This window comes from Dendrobates tinctorius, unplaced genomic scaffold, assembly GCF_039654945.1.
Source record: "Dendrobates tinctorius isolate UK_male_01 unplaced genomic scaffold, ASM3965494v1 ptg000030l, whole genome shotgun sequence".
NCBI classification, from domain to species: Eukaryota; Metazoa; Chordata; class Amphibia; order Anura; family Dendrobatidae; genus Dendrobates; species Dendrobates tinctorius.
The window spans coordinates 63201751-63218799 of NW_027361698.1; the positions used below are offsets into that span (position 1 = coordinate 63201751).

The window sequence follows — 17049 nt, forward strand, 5'->3', positions numbered from 1 at the left end:
CAACGCTATTAACCTGCGCATTAACCCCATATCTGCAGGTCACTAGTGTTATGTTACATGACAGGTTCCTTTTATTAGTCCTGGTCACTGCCACAGAACCCTGAGCCGAAACATCACCGCCATGCATAACTAAAAATGGAGCAGAAGACTACAAGCGGGAACCTAACTGGTCAGAGAGGCCCTGCTGCAAGGGTGGTCTGTGCTGATGGTGGAAATGTGCCAGAAAGCCCCGGTATCCTCTCCTCTGTCATGGCAGCACTTGGACAAGCCACGTCCTGTGTGAGGAGTCCGCAACCTACAAAAGCCCATGCCATTGCCCGCCATGTGGCAGTCCAGAGCAGCCACACATTGCCACCCACACTCCAATACCCTATATACACTCAGCCCCGCCCGGCGGCAGCACGCTGATGACGTAATTATCAGCACGGCCATCTTTAGTTTGAGCACATAGGCTGTAAAAAACGTTATTGATGCCCACATCAAACATGGCGACTTGTTTATCCTATCCCAGCAGGGCGGAGGCAGAAGAAGGGGCTGTCTAGTGACGAAGCGTATTCAGGAGGAGCGAGTAAATGCCGACGCAGCCGGCCGCTCAGCAGTATAGAGGAAGCAGCGGGGCCGGTGGTGAAGAGGGACGCCGGTTACTGCTTCTTTCCACCCTCCACATCAATCCCGTGGTGGGCGGTTCTCGGTCACGCCCGCTATTTCTCGGGGATACAGGGCAGCCCCGCTAGGTGAGTGACTGTGGGCGCGCTCCATCCCCAGCTGCGCCCGCTGTACGGGCACACGGTCTGCACGGTGACCGCTGCTGGCAGTCCCATGTGTGACCCTGGCACATGATAATATAATACAGGGATATCAGCTGGTGTCCTGGGCTCACAGCTGCACGCATACTCCTCAGGTTGGACATCTCCAGACTCCTCTTTACATTTTGCCATTTCATAGTAGGAGCAGAAAAACCCAAATAACAGCGGAGCTGAGTCTGTTATGTGGTGTCGCGTGATGGGCAGCAGTGGTGTCCCATTGATTTCCACCGTGGTGATCGTCCGTCATTGTGCAGCATTGCTTCGTCTGGTGTTCGTCAGTCCGTGGTGGATCCGGAGTGTGAACCTCCCGGAAGGAATCCTCTGCGCAGTGCCCCTAATGACTGATGACATACTGACGCCCTGGCCTATTCCCCAGTGATGCGGGAGTTCTGCCTGAAAACGGGATTCATAGGGTCCAAGGAAATCCTATCATCACGACTCTCGGCAGCTCATGGTGCTGTGACCAGGGGATGTGCTGCCGAGAACATGATCTATGTGCACACACTGATCACATTAACACTAGTGCTCATAGAGCATTGGACGGCCCAATGATCGGCTGCGTTCTCTGTAACATCCCTGCTGCAGAGCGCCCGCCGTAGAGATTCCGCACAGACATTTACCTCTGTGGAGATTATTGCGATGAAGGAGCCGCTGGGCCGCACATTTCATCCTTTGAATTGCTGAAGGTGAAAGTCTTCCCTACATCTGCAGCTTAACCCTCCGTCAGGAACAATATTCGCACTAACTCGTAATGGAACAATGTGCCTGTCAAGCGCAGGCTAGAAAAATGCCTAGAATATCTAATTTTCTCAATTTCAGTGATCTAAAAGTGATCAGAGACCTTCATAGGGATGTAATAAAAGAGACTACACATTATCAGGTGCAAAACAAACCCATTTACTCAACATAAAAGTAATAACTTTGATATACACAAATTTCAAAACTTCTGAGAAGTACACTTTAATTTGTAAGAAAATCTGCCTTATTTATATGAATTATCCACAAACCTTTCTCTATCCATTCATAAAACAAGCTAAATAAACAATAGTAATGACTAAAAACATTACATACCAACCTTATAAAGTGTGATGTGTTCGGGAGCAATGAGCCTGAGAAGCCAGCACAGCTATATCTTCCTTCCTGAAGCTCTGCAGACCAACTGTGGTATCAGGTTTCACACAGCAGCTAGAGCCAGGAGACTATCTAGAGGGAGGGGGTTTCCTGAAAATCTGGTGAGAAGGGAGAAATGAAAGTAGAAGAGCTGCGCCTGTCAGATCCATTGTTCCTGACGGAGGGTTAAAAGAGCCAGCTGTGAATCTCAGAATCACGGCTCTTGTCAGAGGTTCTACCATCAGGCCATAAGCCAAATCCAGGAGTAGAGACGTGTTTCTATTAGACTTTTCCACTCCTAGCTTTGGCTTACAATTAAGTAGGTAAAATACTGAGCGTGTGCACATGGCCTTATAGTAAATGCATTGAGTGTAAAAGTTCTTAGGAAAATAATACAATTTATAGTTTTTCTATTACAGACTGCTAACTATATAGACCCTGCAGTATTGGGCTTCTCTTGCTCTAGTTGCGCAGGTGCAGATGGCATGTCTATAATAAATGGTTACGTGTGTGGGGACTCAGAAGCCGACATACCCTGGTGTGAACAGCGCTCATAATACTGCTGATGAGGGGAAATCCAAGCATCTGTGTGAGCGAGACAGTGCTCTTTACAGCCGTCTACCTGTACTGTCACCCGAAGGCGATACTGACCGCTTCTCCTGTGACTGCCGCCTTGTACTGCGCATGCCCCGGTCCCAGCATTGTTGTATACAGCTGTGCGGCTCCACAGCACAAGCCAGCAGTCACTCGCAGGAGAAGCGCTCATTCTCGGTTCTCTGACGGTGCAGGGAGATCACTTCATAGAAAACGTAATCTGTCTCCTTCACACGGAGGCTCCAATTTCCACTCTCGGCAGTAGTATGAGCCCTGTTCAGTGTGAGTTTTTAGGCTTATTCCAGCATTGCCATCAGCGCATGCGTGACCCGAGCGGGAGAGGCCGGATTCTGGGCGAGCTACTGTATGTCATTAGCAGCCTGTGATAGAACAATAATGCAATGTTGAAAATGAATTGTATTTGAACAGTTTGATTTTCTCTCATGATAAAACCTTTTCAGAGCTTCAGATGTGTTTGTGGCACTGTGGTTGTGTGTTGCATTTTGTGCCCTGCAGTACATACAACACTTTTTGCATCAACCTTGGATTTCAGCCCTTTTTTTCTGCATATAAAGACTAATATTTGGTCATTCTAGGTCTATTGTCCTGCACAGGCTGTACCCTATGCACTTCATGCCCTCTTTGGGAGTTCTACTTAACCATAACGTCAGCTGTACGGACACTAGCTTATTCATTATTTGCATGTTTTTCCCTTTTTTTTGTTTTGCCATATTAGTTGCCATTTTTTTGGCACCAAATTCATCAAACTGCCACAAGCTATTCATGAATTTGGTACAGAGTCAACAATGGTCTTTTTTCCCCATCTTGAAGTATCTTGCGGCAAAATTGCGTATTTAAAAACACACCAGAGGGGACTGGAATGAAGTTGTCATTTACCGTAATTACTTTTTAAAAAAATTGCAATTGATGAATCCAGCAAAAACGTCTGGAATCACAAGGAGGCTCTGGCCACAAAGTGGAAAACAAAAGGAAACGGGCAAGAAAATATAAGCAAGGTGCAAAAAGAATCGTAAATTGGGTGGAAGCAACCGGAAAAAGAGGCGCAAAGGCAATGATTAATTGGGGTCATTGTCTGTAAGATCTCGGCTCCATTGCAAAATTTACACATGAAGGATATGGTGCAAGAGTGTAAAACCTGCGGCCTGCGATGACATTCTGTGTGGCCCCCAATCATCTGAAAAAAGAAAAATGCTTGACTGACAGGTTAACTATATGTGGGCAGCCACACACAGAAGAGACATGTCCGGCACCTAAGGAACAAAGACTGACAGCTGCTAATGGTGCCCTGGGTAGACATGTCTGGATGCCTCATACATCAGAATGGGGTCTCATCACCCATCTGGCACTCCAGAAAGTAGAATGTGGATTAGGCAGGTGGCCATGTCTGCGGCTCGCTCCACTGTAGTTTATGGGAGTTTTGAATCATTAGGCAGTAAGTAAAGAACCCACAACCTATTGTAGAGAGCTTTCCTATCTAGGGGCTATGCACACTGATTTTTATGAAGATTTAAAAGAGAATTTTACTTCAAATCCAGATAACAAAATCTTCACTGTTTGATTAAGCTTCCTATTATTTTTACTGCAAAATGTTCAAAAAACTTTAAAAAAAAACTGCACTGTGTACACTACAGGAGCTTATCCCATTAATATCAGCCGGAAACTTATTAAAACAGTATTTGATGCCGTTTTAATTATGAATTTAAGAGCAGCAACTGTCTAAATCCTCGTAAAATGGCTGTGTGAATGTACAATTGGAGCGCTCATTTTTGGAGGCAAGAGATACCAATTCTTTTTTTTTTTTTTTTAAATCAGATCTTTTTTTATTAAACATCCAGGAATCAATACAGAAAAAATATGACATCTTATATAACCAGTAAATAGTTACATGGAAAGCAGATATTATTTAAAGTGCAAAATTCTTTCTCTGTAAGAAAAAATAGAAAGGAGAAGATCTCACAACACAGTTACTTATATAAATTGAGCCTACAAACAACATGGCTCCACAAATAAACAAGAAACAAAATTATACAGCAGTGCCTCAGTTCAGTGGGAAAACCACCCCCACCAGCCGCACCACCTCGCATCATATTTCGCCCCTCCCGCCCCTCGTGGACATCAGATCCGACCCCTCCAGCCCCCTCCCATCGCGCCACTCAAAATCCGCTTCACCCCCTCCCATCGCGCCACTCAAAATCCGCTTCACCACAAAAAACGTTAGACTTTATTTTTGCTCCCCAAGCACCCCCTCACTGCAAGCACAATAGTAACTGGTCCATCATCGCCTCCTGCACCAACGCGCCCGAGGGGAGACCCGGTGACTCCATCCATGGCTGCCAAATTTTGTAAAACTTTCTCAATGCTTTTCTTTTTAAGTAAGCCCCCCTTTCCAATCTAATGACCATTATTTAGTTTATTTTTAAGCTCTGACAATGTTGGTGGCATAGGATCCAACCAATGATATGCCAGTATCTTTCTTGCCTGATACAGGATGCGTGCTACTCCCAGGGCCACTGCAGAGTCCGGGTCAACCCCCTCCTCCCACAAATTCAACAAACATAGACGAGGTGACGGTCGTATTGTGATATGGTATACTTGGGCTATGAGTCCCAGGGTCTGCCTCCAGAAATCCCCAATACGCCCGCACTCCCACATAACATGCATCAAGTGGGCATCATTCTGCCCACAAAACACATTGTGTATGGGGCCTAAGTCCCATTTTAAATAATGAGCAGGGTGTTTTATATACCCTGTGAATGAGATATATATTTGCGAAATCCTTTGGCATTCAGAAACCGCCAGTTTAGGGATCTGTGCTAGAATGTCGGACCATTGTTCCTCCGTCAGGGGGCCAACGTCCCGTTCCCACTTATTCTTAGCAGCAGTCAGTGGGTATGTCTCCAGATGGGCAGGCAATAATCTTTTGTATAATTCAGAGATAAGACCTTTAGAGGACCCAGATGTAAGTAGCATATGTAGATATGTAGTGTTTGATTATGTGTCACTATCACTGGATTTATCCTTCTCTGTTTTTCCAATGCATGTCTCAGCTGTAAGTACTGATAAAAGAAGACGTGCGGGAGGTGAAATTCTGTTCTCAATTGTTCAAAACTCTTAAGAGTATTATTTTGCAATACTTGTGACACCAGATGTATCCCTTTATCTTCCCATCTTCCGAACCCCACTAATTTTTTAATGTCTTGCAAATCCGGATTCCGCCACAATGGCCAGAACTCCGTGGGCCCATTTATCTTCAAAAGAGACTTACCCCTGCCCCACACCCTAAAAATCATAGCCAACGTGGGGTATCGTGCCCCATTTATCTGCCGTCGTCCCACATCCAACCGGCAACCTGGATATTTCCATACCGATCCTTCTCTCACAATATCACCATCACTATCGTACGCTCCGTCTCTACCCCAACCCCTAAAATGTTGCATCTGGGAGGCTATATAGTATATGTATGGGTTTGGCACCGCCAATCCTCCCTCCTCCTTTCCTCGCTGCAGCATCTCCAAACGAATCCTAGCCTGTTTTTTCTTCCAAATTAGTTCCCGGAATAATGTATTTATTTTTGCAAAAAATTCCCTACAAATCCACACCGGAGAATTATGTACCAAATATAGCAATTGTGGCATCATTACCATTTTGATTAAGTTAGATCTACCAATATTCGACAACGGCAGACGACACCAAGCATGTACTTTTGTTCTAAATCGCTGCAACAGGGGTTCCAGATTTAGAGCCCGAAAATCCTTCGGGACTGGACTAACAATTATTCCCAGATACTTAAACTCCCGAACTACAGGGACCGGTATCTGCAAATCCGGGAAATCCACCGGGAGAGGGTCTATCGGCATTAAGGCCGATTTGGACCAGTTAATCCGAAGGCCAGACCTCAACCCAAACTCCCGAATGACCCCCATTGCCGGCAAAATCGAGGAATGTACCCTGTCTAAATATAAAAGTAGATCATCCGCGTACAATGATATCCTCAATTCCACAGTTCCACATCTAAATCCCGTTATTTCCCTGGACTTCCGAATTACAACTGCCAATGGCTCCATCGCAGTAGCAAATAGCAAGGGCGAGAGCGGGCACCCCTGTCTAGTACCTCTCCCAAGAGGAAAAGACTCAGAGACCTTGCCATTAGCCCTAACCCTCGCCACCGGCGAGTCATACAGCAGCCTCACCCAATTTATAAATCTGTGTCCAAAACCCATTTTCCTAAGGACCGCCCACAAAAAAACCCACTCTAGACTATCGAACGCCTTAGCGGCGTCTAAGGACAATATTGCTCTATCCCCCAGCTACTCAGAACTATGTTGAATCCCCAAGTATAGTTTTCTAAGGTTCATAGATGTGGCCCTGCCTGGGATAAATCCCGTCTGATCATTCTGTATAACAGATGAGATAACTCGGGACATCCTATTGGCGAGTACCTTGGCCAATAATTTAACATCCGTTGGTAGTAGGGAAATCGGGCAATATGAATCCGGAATCTCCGGATCCTTTCCGGGCTTTAATATTAAAACTATCAAAGCTTCCCTCATAGATGGTGGGAGGACCCTCCGCCTCTTCAAATACCTGATACCAATTCTACATACAGGGCTATCAGATATTTATGGTATATACGATACGTACTTTCAATATGTCACAGTAGGTAATACCCCTTCAATTTTTAGTTTGGTCCCCAGATTGGTTTAGTACCACAATGTGGTCCTTGGCCCCAAAAATGTTTGTGCACCCCTGATAAAGGGAGTTGCTGTCATTTATTAGGACTTGGTTCTTCTCGCACAGTACCTGCGTAAATGAAGGCATCCTTTACAGCCTATTCTAGGTTATCTAACTATGTATTGCTTGTTGTCCCAGCCTGAGCTGGCTGGATTAGACTTGACTTTCATTTTCACCATTTCTTTTTCAGCGTTTTGCTTGTGGGTAAATATGTCTTCTGCCACTGGTGGAGACAGAGGAGTAGAATCATCCTTGGAAGCTAGTATCAACAGCACGTGCTCCTATGGGTCGACCCGGGCCCGGATTTTTAAGATCATTGTGATTGGTGATTCTAATGTGGGAAAGACCTGCCTGACGTACCGCTTCTGCACCAGCTATTTCCCTGAACGGACCGAGGCCACCATCGGTGTGGACTTTAGAGAGAGGTGTGTAGAAATAGATGGAGAAAGAATAAAGGTAATTATGAGATTAAATGGAGAGTGCATGAATGAATGGTGAAGGAGAAAACCTCAGGAAATGCTTGATTTTAAATGTAGATGTAATGCTTCTAAAGATTGAAAAATGTCTCATCAAAGTGGTACAGATCTGTTATCTTGAAAATCCGTGTCCCTTTATTTTCTAATCCTCAGGTTTTATTGGCAGACCAAGTATAAAAATATATATTTCTATTTGGAGTCCATGTACATAGGATCTGCATCATCTTTTAACGCGTTTACATGTTGGCACTTGCTTCTAAATGCTCTCTGCTTTTAGCGGCTGTCAAGGGAACAAGATGTAACTTCAGGAGTCGTAGAACCTTTAAACTTGGCTAATTTATTTCAGAAAAGTGCCACCCTTGTCTGGTATTGCAGCTTAATTCAAGTGAATAATGCAGTAACAACATATGGACAAGAGTTCTGTTGTCTCTGCAAGAAGACAGATTTTTCTAATGTACAACAAACCTTTTAAAGTGAAATAGTCACTGTCGTATCAAAAAAACTTTGCATAAATCAATAGTGAAGTTGAATATATGAAACTTTTGTAATGTATCTTATTAGAGATATCTGAGTCTTACTTGTTAATAACATTTGGGGAATACAGGACTCTGGGTATAGGCCTTGCCACTAGGAGACTCGGCACTAGGTAGAAAAAAAAAGATCTTGGCTCTGCTAGTCTATACCCTCTCCTTAGACACTAGGCAGCTCAGTTGCAGGCCATGTTCATGCACTGGTGCCATCTTTTTTTTTTTTTTCTTAAGGGCCTGTCACACTAAGCGATATCGCTAGCAATATCACTATAACGTCACTGTTTTTTGTGACGTTACAGCTAGCGATATCGCTATGTCTGATACTTACCTCCGACCGCTCCCCCGCTGGTTATCTCTGATCGCGCGAGAACGTCCTGGACCGTTTCTCGTCGTCAGCTTCCTGCTGGGCTTCCTGCTGTGGAGACAAGCGACGCGTGGATGCGGGCGGGAGGACGTCAGGATCGCCTCGTCTGACAGGTAAGTAGCGACCCCCGACCCCTGCGATGTCGCTGGTGAGATCTGCCTGTGTGGCAGCTCACTAGCGACCACTTAGCGATGTACCAGCGATCCTGACCGCGTCATATCGCTGGTCGGGATCGCTGGTACATCACTAAGTGTGACAGTACCCTTAGGCAGCACACTGACTCATTGATCCGTATACTCATCAGACTTTGTGGATCAGAAAAAAAAAAAGAAAAAATAGATTCTAAATACCGGGGCACCCGCACGGTTTGGTAGTCTTACTAATCAAGGCCCCTTCCAGGCAGGAACTTTTATTTCATGCCTATGGTGGCCTGATACTTCCCCTGACTAACCCTATTCTCCTAACTTTGCTCAGGACTAGGATGTGTTGTAGAGCGAGCTTTTTTCTCTACTTAAGCGCCTTCATGCTGTTTACTGAGATAGGGACTTATTTCCCAATTTTTAAATAGCTCCAGTCTTTCACTCAGGATTCTCCCAATACATTGTTTCCTCAGAGCGCTTGCAAGCCCAGTTTGACCTGTGAGCTTTCACTAGTGCAATCGGCGCCATTTGGCATAGAGCCTGAGAAGTCAGCCCCTTTCACAAGAGACTTATATGCACAGATCCTCTTCAGTCTTCCCAGATTATTCTGGGACAGAGCCACAGCAGATAACACAGCTTTTCCCCCAGTCCGAGTCCCTAGGGAACGACTCTAACTCTGAATACTAGCAGAATTCTAAACTGGCTTTGGTCGTTCAGGACCTTTTTTGGTCAATGACTGACACACTTCAGGTCAAGGATAAGTCTACCTCCCCTTCCCAGGATTTTTTTCCAGCAGCACTGCAAGCAGCAAGTACTTTTCCCTTGTGAAGACTGTAGAAGATTGTCAGTGAAGGAATAGAAACGCTCAGATAGGCGCATGCCTTCCATAAAGGGAACCTGTTAGCAGGATTATGCATAGTAACTTACACAGTGTCAGGTTGGTGCCGTTGTACTGAATAAAATGATACCTTGGTTGATGAAAATCCGTCTTGTGGCTGTTTCTTAATCTTTATTTTCAATTTTGTGGTAATGATATGCTTATGTCTTAAGGCGGGGTTCATGTAGGTTCACTTTAAGACAACCAAAAGGTCTTTTCCCCTTTGTGGACAAATTAGTTTCCAGATGGTCCATATCTGGTCCACAGATGGCCACTCCCTTGCCATGTTCTGATGCGATGTTCCTCAGTGACCTGCTGGAAAAGAGGATTGACTACCTTTCTAAAGCGGCTTTTTTGGAAATGATCTATGCGTTACGTCCTGTTTTTATTGTGATTTGGGTCAACAAGTCCTACATGGCCTGAATTAAGCATCTTCAAAAGGGTTTATTTCCTCTAACTTCTCAGGTAGATCTTTCCAACCTCTTTGATTTACTGCACTCCTCTTCAATTTTCCATTGCAATGCTTCTATTGAGTCAGCACAATTGCAGCTCACGCTTGGCTAAGATCATTGTCGGTTGACACAGCTCAAAAAACGTTCTTATTGAATTCTCCTTTGCATTAGACACTCTTTGGAAAGTAGCTACATGATACACTTAAAAAAAAAAAAAAAAAGAAAAAAAAAAAAAAACATTGAAGAACTGGTGCAAATTCAGAGAAGAGCAGCCAGGATGGTGCAATGTACTGGATGTCCTACGAGGAGTGGTTAAAGGATCTGGGAATGTTTAGCTTGCAAAAAAAAAAGAAGGCTAAGAGGAGACTTAATAGCTGTCTACAAATAAGGAATTTCACAGTGTAGAGGGATAATCCTGATTCTCATTTGCACATGGAAAGGACATTTGGGGCATGGAACAAGGACATACAAGGTGTCAATGTCCTTGTTCCATGCCCCAAATGTTTACAGAGATACTGCTTCATCCTGGTCACAGTTCCGAAGAGTGACAGCTTGGTCAGACCCATTCTAGACCCGAAGAGCATCTACCGTTCAAGCTTGAAGATTTGCCATGGAATCCCTGCATCCTTGGTCGCATCACTGGAGTTAGCAAAATTCCTCTGCGCAGTAGATTTGCGCTACATGTATTGTCATATACCCATCAGAGTCTTGCCAGCAATTTCTTCACCTTTCTGTCAATTCTTTTCTTTTCCTGTTCATTGCACTCCCCTTCCGGCTAGAGACAGCTCCTAGGATCTTCACCTAGGTGCCTATTTGCATGATGGCATTACTGCATACCAGATGGGTGTCAATCAGTCCTTATATGAAAGATCTTTTGATACAGGTCTTGTCCAGAGATGAGAATTATTCTGGTCTTCAAATTGCCTTGGATTCCTTGGAGCTCTTTGGGTGGATCATCAACTGACGGATGCAATGTCTGACGCTATCCAGCATCTGGTTACTGGCCATGACCTTCAACACCCCAGGTGGGTCATGTTTTCCTTTCACTTGACAAGCACTACTTTGGTTGTGCTGGAGTGATTTGTTGCAGATGGAGTTCTTGTGTGCCATCCATCTTATGTATGAACGAGATGGTGTCAGTTTTCAAAGGTGTCTTGTCTCTGGAGGCTCCGATCAACTTCCTGAAACTGAGACCTATTTTTTCAACTCCATCCCATTGGTCCTCCCCTTTCAGGGACCTCACACTTCAAATGCAAACAGACAATTCGACTACTTTGAGTCTTGCATTCCAGCGCTCCATGGTCTAGATTCCTTCTGTGGAAAACTGGGAAGCAGACATTCTCAACCGAGAAGCTCTGGATCTGGAAGATGGGTTCTTTTCACAGTGCTCTTCTGTCAGCCCTGCCATCAATGGGGCACTCCTGACGTGGTCCTCTTTGTGACACATCTCAATCACAAGGTCCTAACCTATGCCACAAAGTCCCAAGGGCCTTTACTGTAGATTGTCAAGTCTCGTGCTCCTTTTTTATTTATTTCCACTCGTCAAGGTGGAGGTCGCTGTGGCAATCATAATGGCACTGGTTTGACTTGATTTTTTTTTTTTACTATTGCTCTCATCCTGCGTTTGGACTAAACTGAGTTACCTAGTGTCAGAGGAAAGGGTTTAGTCCACCAGGTAGCACTAACACCTTATTTTCTGGATAGTATTGGGCCTCTTATTGGCCGGGTATGTACCCATGGTCATGTGTCCCCCACTGTAGTTAATGAGAAACTGAGTTTATGGTAAGTGCAGAAATATTATTTTCTGCCACATTTCCTACCTTCACCCACCTCCTTAAATAACTGATTCACTCAGAAATCATGCTAAAATCATCCTGCAAGACTAGATAAACTTCCAGCTTGCTGAGGTATCAAATTACAGCTACTTTTTTAAACCTATGGAGAGAGGCAAAGACAAGCATTGTTGCTGCTTTCTAGAAAATGTTTTCTCTTAACCCATGGTTGGATTCACATATACACTGCTTAGCACTGTTTTCCTAAAATGCACCTGCTTCCCAACATAGGTGAGCAGGAACCCCTCATGTCTCTGCATACTGTTTGGGGATCCATCATAGTGGTAAGTCTTTACTGACTAACTCAGACGACTGAAAATTAGAGAGTCTGCTGAGAAAAAACTGCATGATACTTTTTGGCCATTATAAACCCTGTATTATTAATTATGTACACAGCTTGTAATCAAATCGCCTAAACTGACAGGTTTCTTTAATTTAAATTTTATGAAATGACCACAATATTAATAAAAATGTTTTTCATTTGATACCACAAGCATTTGTTAGATTTCATTTTTTGCCTTCGGCTTTTTTTTTTCTTACAGATTCAGCTATGGGACACAGCTGGGCAAGAGCGCTTTCGCAAGAGCATGGTACAGCACTACTATAGGAATGTACATGCTGTGGTTTTTGTGTATGACATCACCAACATGGCAAGTTTTCAGAGTTTACCAGCCTGGATAGAGGAGTGCAAGCGGCATTTACTTACCAATGATGTGCCCCGAATTCTGGTTGGAAATAAATGTGACCTAAAGGACTCCATCCAAGTACCCACTGACTTGGCTCAAAAATTTGCTGATTTACACAGTATGCCAATGTTTGAAACCTCTGCCAAGAATACCAATGACCATGTGGAAGCTATATTCATGACACTGGCGCACAAGCTCAAGAGTCATAAGCCACTGGTTTTGAGCCAGCCTCCAGAGAATACACTAGAGCTAAATTCTGGAGCCAAGACGTCTTTTCCATGCGGTTGCTAGATTTGAGTTTTACTAGACTAAAATGTGGAATGCATTTTACAAGTACCATTGAAGTTGAAATCTACGTGGTTACATGGCCACCAGGAAGATGCATGGTTTTATGGAGGTCAGCCTATGGCATGAGCTATTCAGGGGTCTTGTAGTGAGCCTCGTTGTACCCGTTAATGTAGCGTGGGCTGTTCAGAAACAGTCACTGAAATTGTGCTTTTCTTTTTCTCCGATCCTCAAACAACATAACCTGTTTTGGCAAGTGCAATTTTTATTTTAATTCTGAAAGGTGTTCACTGTGCTTTACTGTTTTTCATCAGCTAAACTGCATTTATCTGAGACTTTCTTTTTGTTTTTGTCCTCCAACTGCTCTGGGTCTCTATGTTAATGAAGGATGCAAGCTGTGTGCACAGTGGGCTAGTAGTGCCTTGTTGGCTTCAGACCTGGCACATAGCAGTTTGTTTCTCCATGTGCCTGTGACCATATTGCTGCTTCCAGGGATTGCATACAGTTATATATATGAAGTGAGTAATGTTGAGTGATTGGAGTCGGGCAAGGTCATTTCCTTCCTGTTCTGCAGCCAGACAAGCTGAACTGATCCTTGAAACAAGACTGAGATCCTCTGCACGTTGCTTGGACTGTGACTCTCATGCGTTGCCAAGACTAGCACAAGCTTATTGTTTTATCGTTCACCTCGTCCTTGTACCCTTCACCATAGTTTGCTACTTAATCTGAAGAACTGCTTTCATTTTCTGTATTAAAGGGACTAGATGGAAAAACGTATAGCTAATCTCCTAGCACAATTTTAAGTGTCATTTTAACTGTTTAGAAGCACTAACTTTGACTGCCATTCATGTCAAGGATTGTGCTGTGTACTAGTGATTAGAAAATGCACTAAATATTTAACAAGCATTAAAACAGGGAATACTGGCTCATATATGCACATTGTCTTATAGATCAGAATACATGTGTTGGTATGTGCTAAATTCTTGTCATCTTCAGAATATAAGCAAAGTTCTTTCTTGTATTAATAGTGTTTTTTTTTTTTTTTGTTTTTTCTCTTGGTGAGGCTGCCCTCACACAATATTTTACTATATACTTGTCTAGAATTGAAACCAAACCCATCAGAGAAAAGGGAAACCTATGGGTTTTTTTTGTTTTTTTTTTTTTGTTTTTTTTTCCTTATGCTGGTATCTGGTCTGTTAGTCCAGGGTATATGCAGCCTTATTTTTCTCTTCTGTCTTCATTAGATTTGGAGGAATCTGTCCTTGCTATGTTCCGTTATTCTTCACCAGATATGGAAATATGTGTAAATGCTTCCAAACTTTCTACTGTTATTAATTTTTTTATTTTTAGGGCTTCTCTAATGTTGGTAAGAATAGAGCCCAATCTCTATAAACATAGTGGCATTGTCTAAGCAGATTTGTATTAAGGGCTTTCTGCTGGCCGTAGTCCTTTTTTGCGGGAGACCACATTGAGACCTTCTACAAATGTAGTTTGAACAGCCAAATACAGATTGTGGCTCTTCTGGCACATTGTTGACACAATCTGGAAGTTGGAATTTCAAGACCAGTTTAGTGCCACCGCTTGCCTTTGCTCCATCCTAAACTTAAAGGGAGTCTGTCACCCCATTTTTGGCCTATAAGCTGCCACCACCGCCATCAGGGGCTTATCTACAGCATTCTGTAATGCTGTAGATAAGTCCCCGATGAAACCTGAAAGATAAGAAAAACACGTTAGATTATACTCACCGGGGGTCGGGTGCGGTGGGTGTTGCTTCTCCCTCGGCTCCTGCGCAGGCGTACTTTGTGCCCTGTTGAGGGCAGAGTAAAGTACTGCAGTGCGCAGGCCCCGGAAAGGTCAGAGAGGTCCGGCGCCTGCGCACTGCAGTACTTTACTCTGCCCTCAACAGGGCAGATAAAGTACGCCTGCGCAGGAGCCGAGGGAGAAGCAAGGAGGAGGACATCATCGTATGAAGATGGGAGGGACCGGAGGGCGACACCCATTGAACCGGACCTAACGCCAGGGTTAGTATAATCTAGCTCTTTTTTTCTTATCATTCAGGTTACGTCGGGGGCTTATCTACAGCATTACAGAATGCTGTAGATAAGCCCCTGATGGTGGTGGCCGCAGCTTATAGGCCAAAAATGGGGTGACAGATTCCCTTTAACCTAATCACTGTAGTGACAATACTGTGCAGGACTTTCTAGTGAATTATTGAAATCCACAATTATTAAAAATTTCCATAACTCATAAGCAGAGAAGAATCTTTTTAACCAAAATCAAATCATTTTTTTTTTCTCCAGTTTTTATCCACCGATATTTTGGGTGCTTTCTACTGCAGAACATTTAGTCACTTCACGTAGTGTGTAGGTGTATTTTCAGCAGTGACCACCTATTGCATTTTAGAAGTAAAATATCATGTGTGTCTATCTGCATAGTTTACCTTTCTCATCCATTGCTGGTCATTATTTTCTCTGTCTATTCAGTATTTCCAAATTATCTAGGAAGTGAGGTTTACTTGGATTTGATGATGGCATGTCCTTTAAAATAGGCCATGAATGTTTTATCCATCGATCGGCACTAGATGACAGACTCTTGAAAGCAATCGTTCTAGGTGTCTGTACACATCCACATCTTTAGAATAGGTCATCAACATGTGATCAATTAGTAAGCTGATTAGCAGGATTAACAGTCCGCGACATATGACTATTAGGCAAGGGAACAGCGTCTTGGCTTCCATATCCGACAAACCACATGGATATGGACCTACTGCTGCTTCTTTGTTCTGCTGATCATTAGGACTCTGGAAGTGATTCTACTCTGATCATACACTGATGACCTATGCTAAGGATTTGCTATCAATATGAAAACCTGGAAATCACTTCTAATATTTTTCTGCAGGAAAAACTAAGAAACTGAGGAATTCTGATTTTGCAGCACTTTGTCCACCTAATCAAAGGGAACCATAAAGGGAATAAAACGAATGGTTAGATTTAAAGAGCAAGTAAACTTTTATTTTTCCATATTTAAGTGCCCTTTAAAATGATAATTTTATCAGTAGGAGACTCGTCAATCGCTCAATATGCCTTTTCACAAGAGATGCATAGCTCAGCAGACAGGACCTCGCAAACAGTGGCGTATGGATTTAATAGAAAGCAATAGACTTCATAGCCTTTGCTTTCTCTTTAAGCTGTTCTCCAGTTTTATACTGGAGCTGTGCACACCTGTCGGCTGAGTTGCGCACCTCTCGGTGGGGAAAAAAAGAATGGTTGGTGGATTTTGAGTGATCCATGGGGGTATAAGGACTTATACCCCCATCTGCTTGTAAGTATAAGGACACTGAAATCTGGAAAAAAGTGTGTACTCAAATAGTTGAAATATTTTTTTGTTTTTTTTGTATGTTTTATAACCTGTTTGAGCTGTCTATCACTTATATAACCTCTTGCATTCCATATATTTCAAATGTTGACATTTCAGGTTTTTTTAGTTTACATGATATTTGACATTATTCTACATCTATTCTATTCTCCATCATAAGAGGCTCAAAATGTGATAAGTTATATTTGATTAAAAGGGAATTCTGGGTATCCATATGCATTTTTTAAAATCTGTTTATTTGCCAATAGTTCATAAACTATGCAATGTCTTATATCTTTACAGTCTGCTATCTTGTTCTCAAATTCATCTTTGAATGTGCAATCAATGTTTTCATTGGCTCCTAGGACAAGCTTACATGTTTGAGCCATGAAAACGCTGCTTTAGAAATTAACATAACTCTTAACACATTGTGGTTTCACATTATTTTCATTTGTAATTATGTCTTTATGCTAAACTTTAGATTCCAATAAAAAATTGCTAATATATGTATAGAGGATTTCTGTTTTTTCTTTGATAATTCTTTTTTCTCTAGCGCTTTAAAGGGGTTGTCCCTTTTCAGAAAATATCCAGGCACAGTTTGCCATTAAGCAGGGATTTGGGGTCCGTAAGCAAAACCTCTGACAATTTCCCTGCCTCCAACTCCACGAATCCGGCTCCACAGCCCTGCCTCACTACTGAGCATGTACATAAAGTGCAGCACAGATTCATCTCATCTCTGACTCCACAGCACTGGTCACTACTGAGCATGTACATAAAGTGCAGCACAGATT

General features: G+C 43.2%; 1 protein-coding gene across 1 annotated transcript; it reads left to right on the plus strand.

Annotated features, from left to right (window-relative positions):
- The first annotated feature begins 559 nt into the window (after positions 1-559).
- RAB33B (RAB33B, member RAS oncogene family) lies at positions 560-16768 on the plus strand. Its single transcript, XM_073572118.1, has 4 exons — positions 560-734; positions 7453-7718; positions 12476-14659; positions 14835-16768. The coding sequence occupies exons 2-3, from the start codon at positions 7473-7475 to the stop codon at positions 12908-12910; spliced, it is 681 nt and encodes a 226-aa protein (XP_073428219.1). The 5' UTR covers positions 560-734; positions 7453-7472; the 3' UTR covers positions 12911-14659; positions 14835-16768.
- Positions 16769-17049: the final 281 nt, after the last annotated feature.